This window comes from Portunus trituberculatus, chromosome 38 (assembly GCF_017591435.1).
Source record: "Portunus trituberculatus isolate SZX2019 chromosome 38, ASM1759143v1, whole genome shotgun sequence".
Lineage (NCBI taxonomy): Eukaryota > Metazoa > Arthropoda > Malacostraca > Decapoda > Portunidae > Portunus > Portunus trituberculatus.
The window spans coordinates 30539918-30554660 of NC_059292.1; the positions used below are offsets into that span (position 1 = coordinate 30539918).

The 14743-nt window shown below is 40.1% G+C and overlaps 1 protein-coding gene across 2 annotated transcripts in view; it reads right to left on the bottom strand.

The window, feature by feature from the left end:
* The window catches only part of LOC123514784 (putative iroquois-class homeodomain protein irx-1), a 112928-nt gene extending 100097 nt beyond the window's left edge, over positions 1–12831 (bottom strand). The window contains exon 1 of one of the 2 annotated variants that reach the window (XM_045272948.1): positions 12133–12831. In XM_045272948.1, the coding sequence (XP_045128883.1) occupies positions 12133–12174 (42 nt within the window). In that variant the 5' untranslated portion in view covers positions 12175–12831. The remainder of the gene's footprint in view (positions 1–12132) is intronic. The other variant, XM_045272949.1, reaches the window with a different exon arrangement.
* Positions 12832–14743: the final 1912 nt, after the last annotated feature.

Below are 14743 nucleotides of genomic sequence, written 5' to 3' on the forward strand. Positions count from 1 at the left end.
TGACCAGGCAGATTGCGTGCGTGCGTGCGTGGGCTGTGCGGAAAACAGTTACTAATTAAGTTTTAAAGTCAATTAATCAATAGAATACATCCCCAAATAGTCTATTGATATTGCGACGCGACATTTGCTGCGGAGTGTGCATACTGGACTTAATGCCTTGCCATGTTACTGAATCCATCGAGAGAGTTGAAGGTGAAAATTTAAAAACCAGTAAATATGTATAAAAAGAAATGAACACGACTGTCTCATGCGAACAAGCAGTTGATCATGACTTTTTTTCACCTTGAATACTTAACCTTCACAGCGCTGCAGCTAAACAGGACTTGAGACAAACTATCATTACTCATTTGACAAAAAAATATAGATATGTGTTATTGATAGAGATGAAAAAAAGGAGAGATAAATAAAACGCACGACCGGTACTCAAAATAGCTTTGTGCCATTGACAGAGATAAGAGAGATGAAGATAACACGTAACAGAGACCGGTGAAAGAAGGAAAAAAAAAGCAAAGATTAGATTATGTGGTGTAAGACAAGGAAAAAATAAAGATGGAAAAAAATAAGGAAGAAAATAGCAAAAACTAAGGAACATAAGCGTCGGGTTATAGGAATTAAAGGAAGGAAGGAAGGAAAAAAAGAAATGAAGAATAAAGAAGCTGAGGAATTAAAATATGATTCACAAAAAAAAAAACTACAAGAGGGAACAAAAGGGAATAAATGAGGGAAGAAATGAAGAAAGGAAAGAAGTAAAAAGAAGGAAAAAAAGCAAGAAAGTTGACAAATGAAAAATAAACAGACGATTTACAGGAATTGCAAGAAAGAACAGAAAGCAAGAGAAGTAAAGAAGGAAGAAAGGAAAGAGAAAGAAAAAAAAACGGTTGACACACACACGCAAACAATTTATAAGAGCTATAATAAAGAAATGAGAAAGAGGAAGGAAGGAAGGAAGGAAGGAAGAAAAATTAAAAGAAAAGAAAAAAGAAAAGAAAAAAGGAATGAACGAAGAACAAAGAAGTGAGAAAGAAGATTAGATAATTGAAAAATTGAAAAAGGAAGATTCACAGGAGCTTCAATCAGAAAAGGAAACAAATTTGAAGGAAAAGAAGAAAGGGAGGAAGGAAGAAGAGGAAAGAAGGAATAAAGGAAGGAAGTGAGACGTTCTTCCCTCTCCCGTCTCTCGGTAGGCCACTGGCAGCATCCAGGTCTTTGCTTCCTAATTACTCGACGCTAATTGCACCCGAGAATTTTATGCCCTTATGTTTACACCTTCCCCGCTCGCCGCTTCTCCCGACGAGTGATGGCCACCTTCGTGTTTATAAATCATATACTTTTAAATATCCATAAAGTGTGTGTGTGTGTGTGTGTGTGTGTGTGTGTGTGTGTGTGTGTGTGTGTGTGTGTGTGTGTGTGTGTGTGTATGCGTGTGTAGATTTATCAGTTTCTTAATATATATGATTTTTTTCTTATGTGTATTCTTTATCTGGGAGGTTCTTTCATCTCTCTCTCTCTCTCTCTCTCTCTCTCTCTCTCTCTCTCTCTCTCTCTCTCTCTCTCTCTCTCTCTCTCTCTCTCTCTCTCTCTATCTATCTATCTATCTATCTATCTATCTATCTATCTATCTTTATTGTTGATTCTTTATGCTTATTTCAGTTTGATTGTCTTTGCCTAAGTTCCTTTTCCTTTCGTTGTTGTTGTTGTTTCTATTATTTTTTCATTGTACTCTGTGTGTATGTGTGTGTGTGTGTGTGTGTGTGTGTGTGTGTGTGTGTGTGTGTGTGTGTGTGTGTGTGTGTGTGTGTGTGTGTGTGTGTGTGTGTGTTGTTGTTGTTGTTGTTTTTATCTTTCTTTGATTTTGTGTAAGTTCGATTTCATTTATAATCTTAGTGTATTTCTTGACTTTCCTCCACTTTATCTTATAGAGAGCTTCCTTCCCCTTGCGCCTCTTCAGATTGGGTTCCTCTTTCCCCTCTTGATTTCTGTTCCCTTCCCTGTAACGTTTGCTCTCTCTCTCTCTCTCTCTCTCTCTCTCTCTCTCTCTCTCTCTCTGAGATCAGTAGGAGAAACTCTCTTACTCCCTCTCTCTTCAAATGGTTTCTCTCCCTTCGTCAGATAGTTTCCTCTCCCCTCGTCACGTCGCATCCCCTCGTCACCTCCCCTCAGATGGTTCCCCTTCTTTATTCTTGGCGCGGCTGTTTCCCCTCGACGGACCCCGCTCTCTTCCCCCTATTAAACATTAGGGAGGATATGGCCCCTTACCCCTTCACTCATCATCCGTGTCTTTAGCAATCGTTTAAAAACACACTCGCGGCGCCTCGCTAATATAACCCTTCTGCCTCTCCCTGACTCTCTCTCTCTCTCTCTCTCTCTCTCTCTCCCTCCCTCTTTGCCTCACTCTTACTTGCATTCTCTCTCTATCGACTTGTTGGTTTGGTTTCTTCAACTAAGAGACTGACTGACTGGCTCACTTACTTATTAAACTGACTGGTGACTAACTGGCTTGACTGACTAATTTGCTGACTAAACTGACTTGATTAGTGAACTGAGCAGCTGAATGTAGTGAGTGATAAATTTGAATGTCTGGCTGTGTTTATTTGGAAATTATATGCATCTCTTACTGTCTCCTTTCTTGCAGCAAATGGCTCACTCTTCTCATCTTTTCTTTAGTTGTCTGCTTACTAAACTTCATGTGTTTCCTTTCAGATTTGCAGTTATTTTTTTCTATACGCTAAAGTATTATCGATTAAGAGTTTGTAGCAAAGACGTCGATGTTTCCTAAGTTATATAAAGCCGAGGACAAGTATTTTAATGATCTCCTTCAGCACTAACGTACATAAACTCTACAAACTTATTTTTAGCTGTATCATCAGGAGGTCTGTATAGCTTGAAATAACTTACGTATGTGCCGCCCTCAAGCTGTCAGGAGCATAGAAATATTTAGACTCACATGAATACGGGCACACACACACACACACACACACACACACACACACACACACACACACACACACACACACACACACACACAGTATATAAACTAGCAACCAAATGAGTTAAAACGCAAACCATGTGCAATAAAAGAGACGAAAACAAAGAACTAGACTCAGAAAATATAAATAATGCCTCACCAAACCAAGAAGAAAATAATCAATGATGCGTATTTTTGTATGAATAATAATAATGTAAATATCAAACTAGTGAAGACAAAGGAAGAAGAGACGAGTGCATGTATATCGTGGAGAAGCAGGTAACCACGGTGGAGGAGCTGACGGAACAAGTGGGAATAGAAGAGGTGATGATGGATGGTGAAGAGAGAGGAGGAAGGAAGGTGAATAGACATGAAATTAGAAGTGGAGGAGATAGTGAAGTAAATGGAGATGCCAAGTTGTTAAGCTGCTAAGGTAACTGTGAGAGAAAGGATAAATGAATAAGTGGATGTGGAAGAGGTAGTGTTGGAAACGATGAAGATGGTGTAGGAGGTCGAGACGGTGAAGGTAGTAGCGGTGATAGCGGTGGTAACGGTGATGGAGGTAATGGAAGTATACAAATAGAATGTCGTTTTCTGTAAGTAGTGGATACAGAAATGGAGGTAGAAGAGGTGGTGATGGAGGAGATGAGGACGAAATATGTTGGTGGAGGAAGCGATGGCGGCGGTGGTGGAAGGAAGTGGAGGTGGAGGTGGATGTGGAGGACGCAGGCAAGTGGAGGAGGTAGTAAAGGTATGGAGTGTTGTTTTGTGCAGGTGGCGGGGCGGGCGGGCGCTCTAGCAAGGTCTTTCTTTATGTGACTTTAATTCGGACAGTTATGGCTCGACTCGCATCCAATTTATGTTTCTTTTATGAGTTCTGCATCACCTGCCTCGTTCTATGATTTTGGTCGAGAATTTTGTGTGTAGGCTTAGTGGAGTCCAAACTATTTTTCTTAATTGAATATATTTTCTTCCCCTTCTTTCACAACCCTATCAAGATTTTCACTTTTCACTGGTACGTCTCTCACATTTTTTTCTCCCTCTGTCTTTCTCTCTCTCGTTTTCACCACCAAAGTTTGCAATAAGTCTCCGCAAACGTTAATGAAGTCTCTTTTAGTGGACATCTTAAACAAACCCACGTGTCGGATTAGAAAGGTTAAAACGTGCACTGCTTATACTGACAACTTTTAATGTTCCGGAGAAAAAAGGGGTCGGAAACTATCACAAAGCGTTGCTGCAAACACTCAAAAGAAGAACCATGAAAGCAAGTCACTCAGAATTCATCGTTTGACTCTTTCTTCCTCCTTCTCTTCCTCCTCCTCCTCTTCCCGCCGGCCAAAGGGAACAGACGAGTCAAAACAGTGTTGCCTCCCTTGGTACATCTCTCATTCCCCTGTCGGCACCGCGTTTCCGTCGAAGATACCGTAAATGATTAATTAAAACCAATCAGGGGCGGGCGTAGAGTATAGTGGTGCGGTGTGAGGCAAAGGGGGGAAGACAAACGAGGCTAAAAAGAAAAAAAAAGAAAGCTCTCTCTCTCTCTCTCTCTCTCTCTCTCTCTCTCTCTCTCTCTCTCTCTCTCTCTCTCTCTCTCTCTCTCTCTCTCTCTCTCTCTCTCTCTCTCTCTCTCTCTCTCTCTCTCTCTCTCTCTCTCTCTCTCTCTCTCTCTCTCTCTCTCTCTCTCTCTCTCTCTCTCTCTCTCTCTCTCTCTCTCTCTCTCTCTCTCTCTCTCTCTCTCTCTCTCTCTCTCTCTCTCGAGCACCTTCCTTTGATCCCGCCACCTCCGTGTTTGGTTGGATTTTCACAGATTCTCTTTGTTTCAGTGATGGTGAATTTCTAACGAGAGTCTTGGTCGCGAGTACGGCATCTGTGGGGAGACTTGGAGAGGTGTACTTTGTGTGTGTGTGTGTGTGTGTGTGTGTGTGTGTGTGTGTGTGTGTGTGTGTGTGTGTGTGTGTGTGCGTGTCTTTAACATCGGATGCACTTATGTTTTGCAAGTATACGAGTAAATGACTGAGATGTACTTTTAAAATCCGTCATAAAAAGTTTGTTAAAATTGTTAATGCTTGGAAAAATACAAAGAAGTACATATTTATGAAAGGAGTTGAATTGCAGGACCTTGTGTTTGTAAGGTTATGAGAGAATGCTATTTTTTCTTTCATCTTGTTCATTCGACGAATGATACACAGAAGGTCTTGCACATATGTCTTAGATAACGTTGTATTTGACTTCTGCTGGCCGAGGATCAGGAACATTGAAGTATACATGCTTATGATTTCATTGCGAATGGTTGTTTATTTACCTTACTGCTCATCTCGATGCCCTTACTTATGACCTTGACACGCTATATATATTAGTAGATTAGCAGAATGTTACTAAAGTTAACCGTTGTGCTGCAATACATATCATGTGTGGCGGTAAGTCAGGAAGTCTTAACTCTAATCTGGTATGGATTTGCAGTTTATTTACCAACAACAACGGCAGCAACAACAGTACTAAGAACATTGCGACGTGGCTGCATTAAATCACGATACTACAGCAGTTACGACTTTCTTGTATTAATCTAAAGGTGAAAATCTTGTGTGTTGTCTTTGATTCATGTGTCTTGCGTCTGCAGGTGTTGCTTAAGATTGCTCTCCGAAAAGGACAAAGCTGTTCACTCCACATTATATATATATATATATATATATATATATATATATATATATATATATATATATATATATATATATATATATATATATATATATATATATATATATATATATATATATATATATATATATATATATATATATATATATATATATATATATATATATATATATATATATATATATATATATATATATATATATATATATATATATATATATATATATATATATATATATATATACACACACACACCCCGGTAGCTCAGTGGTTAGAGCGCTGGCTTCACAAGCCAGAGGACCGGGGTTCGATTCCCCGGCCGGGTGGAGATATTTGGGTGTGTCTCCTTTCACGTGTAGCCCCTGTTCACCTAGCAGTGAGTAGGTACGGGATGTAAATCGACGAGTTGTGACCTTGTTGTCCCGATGTGTGGTGTGTGCCTGGTCTCAGGCCTATCCGAAAATCGGAAATAATGAGCTCTGAGCTCATTCTGTAGGGTAACGTCTGGCTGTCTCGTCAGAGACTGCAGCAGATCAAACAGTGAAACACACACACACAGACACACACACAAAACCTATTCCACTTCATCGAAGTCTTTTAAGAAAAGGAATTGCAGCAACTGACGGTCTTTTGAACAAAGAAACGATCAAACTGAAATACCACTGGCTTGAAATAATTTGATTAATATTCAAATTATTCAAGAAGCCAAAGAATATTAGCGATGAAGCCAAACATGCCACAGTGACGAGCCATCTCCGTAAGCCTCCCGAGGTTCGCGGTCCTCACCTACATCCACCGAGACTGGAGAGCAGACTGTAATCCTAACTGGATCGGTAAGGCTGCGGATGTCCAGTTGATGGCTTTATCCATGATGGATAGCAGGTCAGGTCAACTCTGGCCTCGAGGTAATGGCCAAAACAACAAGTCATTAATCACACCTGGATTATAGATCGGTGATTATCGCAGTATAAAGAGCGATTAACTGCCTTGAAATGTGGGTTGCAAATCAATTACAGGCAGGGCGGCCCTTCACACCCCACGCTAACTACTTTCATAACATGAGAGCAGCCGAAGGGAATGTCAAGCCGCGTCTCCCTCCCTTCCTCCCTCCCAGCCGGGGATGAAACGGAGGGAACCAGCGTGTGTTCGGATGTTGAGAGGATTTTAGTGCCTCATTCAGAAGAAACAAAGAGATTTGCCGAAGCTAGACTTGCTTATACACGCTGAACAGAGCCAGGCCAGCCAAGGAACAGTAAACTTAGTAAAGTCTTTTTAGACTGACTTTGCTCCATGCAGCAGTCGAGGAATCCCGCGTTGAGGTGGTCACGAGGGAGGATGAGATCGAGGAAAGCCTCGGTAGGGAGAATTTTTCCTCCAGGTTCCATGCATGCCATCCCATGCCATGCACCCTATGGAAGGCCGGCAAGGAACCCAGGCCACGTCCTTTAAACAGAGGACACCACCGGAAGGCTGCGGTCGCCCTGACATCTAACCCTTGACGCCTTCCTCCCGCTCGCCCACACACTCCTCAACACTCTCCCTCACTACTCTTCTCCTAAATTATTCTTTCTTTTCCCATTCACTCCCTTAATCTGTCCCTTCCTTCCGTTGCTCTTGTTCCCTTGTCCCACTCCCTGCAGGCCGTCCCTACACGGCCAGAACACGTCCTCAGTTAACTCAGTAGAACCTTGTTGAGCGCTGTAAAAACCAGTCCCCCGGCGCGTCTGAGCCTTGCGCCCTGCTCCGCCAGGCCTCGAGAGAAACAATGACACTGAGGGCGCGGCGGGCGGGCGGAGAAGCAGACAGGCGGACGGGAGGCTCCCTCATCACCGCCAGTACCAAGTGCCGTGGGCTATTCCTGGAAGCCTTGAAAGCCTCTCAAGGCCAGTGACATCAGTTTTGCAGCCCCGTGAAAAATAGAATATTTATATCTATAAAAAGAAGTATTGACGCAGCGTGGTCAGTTTGCTGGGATGTTTGCCTTCCATCGGCTTGTCTGCATGAGTGTGGTGAACCAGTCGTAGAGCGGCGTGAAAAAGGCACCCAAGCACAAAGACTGATGCTTAACTGATCTCTGACTTGACAAAAAAAAAAAAAAAAGGGTAAGTCGTCACTTCATTATTAGTGTCATGTATTCACCGAGCAGCTAAACTCAATGCATACTGTTGTGTGCATATGCATACGGAACACCTACTTGCGATTACCGTATACACATAAATAAGACACATAGAAGACGTCGCCATACATCGACAAATATTCAATAGACTTAACACAAAATGAAAAATAACACTACGAAGTCGGAGTCGCGTACATCTTTCATAAATAAAAAAAAAGATAGCACATAGCGAGCTGGCGGTAGAGGTGGTGGTGGTGGTGGTGGTCTCAGGCAGCAGTGGTGGTGGTGGTGGGCGGCGCCACAGGGACGGTGGACACGCCAGGCTCTGCTCTGTTTTCATACCTTGTGTTTATTTCCATTGAAAACACAAACTGAATTAATTTTTTGTTTTATTGTTAGAGAGAGAGAGAGAGAGAGAGAGAGAGAGAGAGTTTGAAACAGGCACTTAGAAGAGAGTAACTCAGAATCTCCCATGAACACGAATCGTAAAATTTTATTCTTTGCAAGATTACTTTGTCTTTTTTTACTGTTACTATTATTATTAGGATTATCATTATCATTATTATTATCATTATTATTATTATTATTATTATTATTATTATTATTATTATTATTATTATCATCATTATAATTATCATTATTATAATTTTTTATAATAATAATAATAATTATTATTATTATTATTATTACCATTATTATCATTATTATTATTATTATTATTATTATTATTATTATTATTATTATTATTATTATTATTATTATTATTATTATTATTATTATTATTATTATTATTATTATTATTACTATTACTATTTCTATTATCTTTATTATCATTATTATCATCATCATCATTATTATTATTATCATCATTATTTTGATACCATCCTTATTAATATTATTGTTTTTATCATTAGTAGCTATAGTAGTAGTAGAAGTAGTAGTGGTGCTGGATGTTGTTGTACTACTTTAGTACTAGTACTAACAGTCGTAGTAGTTGTAGTAGCAGTATCATTACCATCATAATCTTTGTCATTACTGCTAATTTGTTTGTAATAGATATATATATATTTTTTATTACAATTATTAGTAGAATCATAACAATGCAATAGTGCTGCTGTTCATGGAAGAGATAGGATTCTCAAGACAGTAGCATTAACAGAAGCCGTAATCAGCAGCAGCAGCAACAACAACAACAGTAAAAACATCAATAATCACAACAACAGCAACAATAACTACAATGACAACACCAGTATTAGCAGTAGCAACAACATTAACAGCAGCAATAACAGCAGTAGTAACAGCAACAGCAGCACTATAGTAGTAGTAGTAGTAGTAGTAGTAGTAGTAGTAGTAGTAGTAGAAATAGTAATAGCAGGAGTAGCAGTAGTTTCACTAGTAGCAACAGTAGTAGTGAAAGTAACGGTAGAAGTTTTCATCATGTTATAAACAAATATCATTGTATGAGGCAGTAGTAGCAGCAACAGCAGCAGTAACAACAGCAGCACTGCTACTACTACTACTACTACTACTACAACTAATAGTAGTAGTATTAGTATCAATAGTAATAGTGGTAGTAGTAGTAGTAGTAGTAGTAGTAGTAGTAGAACTGTAGCTGTTGTTGTTGTTGCCGTTGTTGTTATGATAATAATGATACTAATGATATTATGATAATGATAATACAAATAATAATGAGTGAAAATGTTGATAGTAATAATGATAGTAATGATAGCAATAATGATAATAATGATGATGATGATGATGATGATATTAATAATAATAATAATAATAATAATAATAATAATAATAATAATAACAATAATAATAATAATAGAAATAATAATAATAACAACGGTATCATTGATAATAAAGAATTATGACGTTACACAACAATATTGATATTAAAGATAATAATGACAATAATGATGATAAAAAGAAGAAAAGGAGGATGAGAAAAGAAGAAAAAACAACAATAACTAATGTAATCGTAATCATCATCTTTCTTATTATTGTGTTATCACTAAAACAACAACGACAATAATAATGATATCAACAACAATAATGATAGTAGTAATAATAATAATAATAATAATAACAATAATAATAATAATAATAATAATAATAATAATAATAACAACAACAACAATAGCAACAATAACAATAATAATAACAACAACAACAACAACAACAACAACAAAATCACTAACAATATTCCCTGTTCTTAAGAAACCGACGTGACAGAAGAGGAAATAAGAAACTAACACATCAAATACAAGAACAAAAAAAAAAAAAGATCAGGAAGGAAATTAGCAAGAATACAAACAGAGGGAGAAAAAACAGCTTCCACAGCATTGCCAACAGCACAGCCACGCCTTCCCTCCAGCAGCTGCCTCGTCCAGCAGTAAATATTGGATTATGTAACTCCAAGGATTTAACACCAATAGGAATCATAGTAGTGGTAGTGGTAGCAGTGGTAGTAGTAATGGTTGTTGTTGGTGGTGGGGGGGTAGTGTTGTAGTAGTTTTTTTTTTTTTGTAATAGTAGTGTTGGTTGCAATAGTAGTAGCAGCAGTAGTAGTAGCACTAGTAGTAGTAGTTGTCATAGTAGTAGTAGTAGTAGTAGTAGTAGTAGTAGTAATGTGGGGAGTGTAGATTTAGTAGAGTAGTAGTAGTAGTAGTAGTAGTAGTAGTAGTAGTAGTAGTAGTAGTGATAGCAGTAGCAGTTTTAGTACTAGCAGTATTAATAGCAGTAGTAATAGTGGTAGTATTATAGTAGCAGCAATAGTAGCCTTACTGGTAGTAGTAGAAGAAATAGTAGTTTTAGTAGTAGTAGTAGTAGTAATAGTAGTAGTAGCAGTACGTAGTAATAATAGTACTAGTAGTAGTAGTAGTAGCAGCAGTGGTAGTAATGATAATGACGATGATGGTAATAATGATAATAATAAAAATAATAAAAATAATAATAATAATAATAATAATAATAATAATGACAATAATAATAGTAACAATGATAATAATAATGATAATAATAATAATAATAATAATAATAATAATAATAATGATGATGACAGTAATAATAATGATAATAACAATAATAATGATAATAGTAAAAACAATGATAATGATAATAATAATGATAATGATAATAATAATAATAATAATAATAATAATAATAATAATAATAATAACAATAACATTATTATTATTATTATTATTATTATTATTATTATTATTATAATTGTCATGTTTGCGGTCATTGGGAAAGTTATGCTTATGGTAATAAGACAAAGAAGAAGAAAGTATAATTAATTTACGGTGCTGATGTAACACAGCATTATCTTGATCATTATTGTTATTATTATTATTGTTATTATCATTATAATGATAATAATAATAATTATTATTATTATTATTACTGTTATTATTATTATCATTATTATTACTATTATTATCATCATCATCATCCTCAGCGTTGTTACTAATTTACCATTATATTGATTGTAGTAAGTATTGTTACCACCAAAACATTCTTTCCATTATTATTGTTTGCGCACAGTGAATTATTCCCTCTTAATTGGCTGGCGCGCCACGCGCTCCGAGAGGAAGAGTTCGCCGCGGGATGCTCCATCCTTGCCCACGCCTTCCTGCCTCCTCTAATAAGACAACCTGAATTACCTCTGTGCCCTGGACGTGAACCGGGCGGCGAGGAACGTCCACTTCCCGACCACACACACACACACACACACACACACACACACACACACACACACACACACACACACACACCTCAATCCCACTCTGAAATTCTGACCACAAATACTCGTGGTTTATATCTACATATTCTATGCAGCAGTATAATTTGTGCGGAATATCATGATTCCTCTTCTTTAATGTGGAAGTTCAACGCGTTGATTGTTCTTTTTAGCCTGTTATCTTCATTTCCACGAGATTCTGCTGTCAGTCGTCCAGCCAGCTTTATAACCTATATTTTTATTAATTTTGTGGTTTGGCAGTAGTGTCAGTGCTACTGTGGCTAGATCATCACCACTGTCACTGCCTCTTAGCATCATTATAACTCACTATGACCTTTCCTTCTTAACTTGTTTACATATTAATTTACCACGTGCACCTCTCACTAATTTAATCAACTTTTTGCCTAATTTATGCATGGACCACGTAGTTCGTTATCTTGGCCTGACAACACGTTTACCGAATACAATGTTCTGGCTTCATTACAACACTAATTAAATTGTTAACGGAACAAGAGGTACATAGGTTTTAACGATTTGGTGGTGAATTTCTCAGCATGTGGCGGGCGGACCAGGCAGGCCAGGGCGCCGCCACGCTTGGCTGAGCTACTCTAGGGCTGCGCAACACACTGAGTGGCAGAAGATACTCACAGGGGAGGTGGACGAGGCGCCGGTGTAGGTGACGTTAGCCATGGCGTGTGTCCGTGTGGTCGGCCTTGAGGCAGGTAATCACTTCGGGTAATACCACCTCAATCACAAATCACAATTATCTATTATTTATCAACTGACCAATCAGCGCGAGACACTGCCTGTCCATGCCTTATTCACTGCACATGGCCGCGACGCACGGCTCCGCTGGCCACTAGAGAGCCTCAATTATCTCGTGTCACTGATGTACCGGGGCTGGAGGGTCTGTCCAGCCTGAGGTGAAGTGCCCCTCAAGGGTTGTCTGCGAGCAGCCCGGACCAGGTGGGGAGGTCACGTGACGGCCAAGACCCCCGTCAGCACGCTACACACGTCTTGCGGCGGGCCAACCACCACACTAAAAAACTGTTCCGTCGTTACCTGGGCGTTTTTACAGTTTGGTGGATAAAAACAGCTGGTGTATGGCTGAGCGCTGGCTTGTCTTGGGGAAGAGGCCGATTGGTTCAACGTATTGCCGGGTGCTTGAGCTAATAGCGATCACCGGCGTCGGCCAATGGGAGGCGAGGGAAGGCACACAGCCGCTCTTTCGGGCTGCTCCTGCCCGCGCCAGCCAACTACTGGCAAAAATCAACGTTATGAAATATTTTCTCAACACACATAATATTTCATTCGGGCCAGCCAAGATAATCGCCCCACAACGTCAACACGCGAGTTTAAGGGTGGAATTAGCTTATCGGTGTGGTGAGCGCGCATTGGTGGTCGGCTCGTGACCCCGCCCCACCACGCCCACAAAGCCCGCCCCTCCCTCCGGCCCACAAATAGGCATTACGGATTCATGATGGGCGGAGCCACTGAGAAGGAAAGTTGGGTTGCTGGCAGCAGCGGGCGTCATTTGCAGTGGAGCGTGCGGGAGGTGGACGCGGGCGCACGGACGCTTGACGTGCCGCAAACGGTCCGCTGACAATGTACGGAATGCACGTAAATGCTTGTGACGGCTGCTTCAAATGCTGCCTCGGGGATTGACTAATAAAATTTGACCTCATCCTTGTGATAATTTGATACAAAAAGTTAAAAAAAAGAAAAATAGATAATAGCCACCGAATAGCTACTGCAGATGTCTCTTCCATTCGGACGGATTCATTATTTTTATGGATTTATCATTGATCAAAGGTGGTTGACGCAAACAGACGTAAAGGTCGTCAAGGCACAGGCAGGGCACCTTGCACCAAGATAATGTACGTGAGAAGCCTTTCCTTAGAGTTCCTTTCCCTCACGGCCGCCACCAGCGCCGCGTCAGCAGCCTGACGTGGGACAGCTGCAGTGAACGTTCATCGCAGTGTGTTGATGGAGTGTTTTCTTACGGTCTCAGGAATAATGCCTGGCTGGTCATCCAGGAGCGAACTTCTCTGTAATATTCAAGTTTACATTGTTAGTATTATCTACAGTAAACAGCCACATTAACAGAAAAAAAAATTAGGGAAGTTGTAGTTGTCCTGCCATAGATAGTCAAGGTGTCACGCTGAGGCTACTGAATGTGACACGCAAAGTATTATTACACCATGTAACATGTCAGCTCCCATAGATTATAGGATAAACCTCACTCCAGGACCTTTCTGCGCCCGGCCAGGACCAGGTGGGGGTGTAGACCACAGCTCACGTCCCCAATACTGTTCACTCTTACCTTTCCTCTCTCCAGCACATCCTCCGTTGAGGCTGATGAGTCAAAACTTATGATGATGAAGGTGACCTTAACATAGTGCTGGTGAAGTAATCCAAGACTATCGCTGTTCTCCCGCTTGCCTCACTCCGTCAGCCACCACCAGGGCGGCGCCACGATACAGTGACGTGCCTGTGGCGACCAGTGGCAATACCATTTACGACATTAGTGTTCTATTTAGCATGAAACATTATCATCTTCGTCCAGCTGATCTTTGAAAACACTTAGACCTTAACAACTGATAACATCGTACCATAATATGAGTCTAAAATCAAGTAATATAAGGAATATCATGAGTTCTATTCCTTACCCTGGTGGTTGGTGGCACCTTACACATTAGAGGCAGAGTGGTCTAACTTTTCCATCAAAAATACTTTTCAGCGATTCCTATTTTAAATCTACGAATCCAAGGCCTTGAGAGGGTTAAGCTACAGGTGTTACCAAAGAACACAGGTTGCCGTGCGTCTCCCGCCTCGTGTTAGGGAACAGAAATCTCGCCTGTAAGCTCTAAATACTTGACAAAGTGAAAGCGAAGACTGGCAAAGACAGGTTTCCAGGCACCATCTGGAAACTCAGCCACAATCCTCCCTCCCAGCTCCCCCACAAAAATGGTTACATCCTGAAGTGGATGGACAGTGGAAGGTGGACAAGGCACGGGGAGGGATGTCGCAGCGCCGCGGGTGAGGGTGGTCCAGAGGCGAGATGAAACGAACACGAGAAAAAGAAATTGAACTTGGGTTAACAGGGAAGACAGAGAGCGTGAAAGGAAGGACGAGAGGCTGTTAGAATCTGCTAAAGAATTACTCTTCTTACATTGTGCTCGGTAGTATTTCTTTATTACTGATTCTTTTGAATGTTAAAGTTTGTCTCGGGAGGAACTCATTATTCTCTAGACCGTCA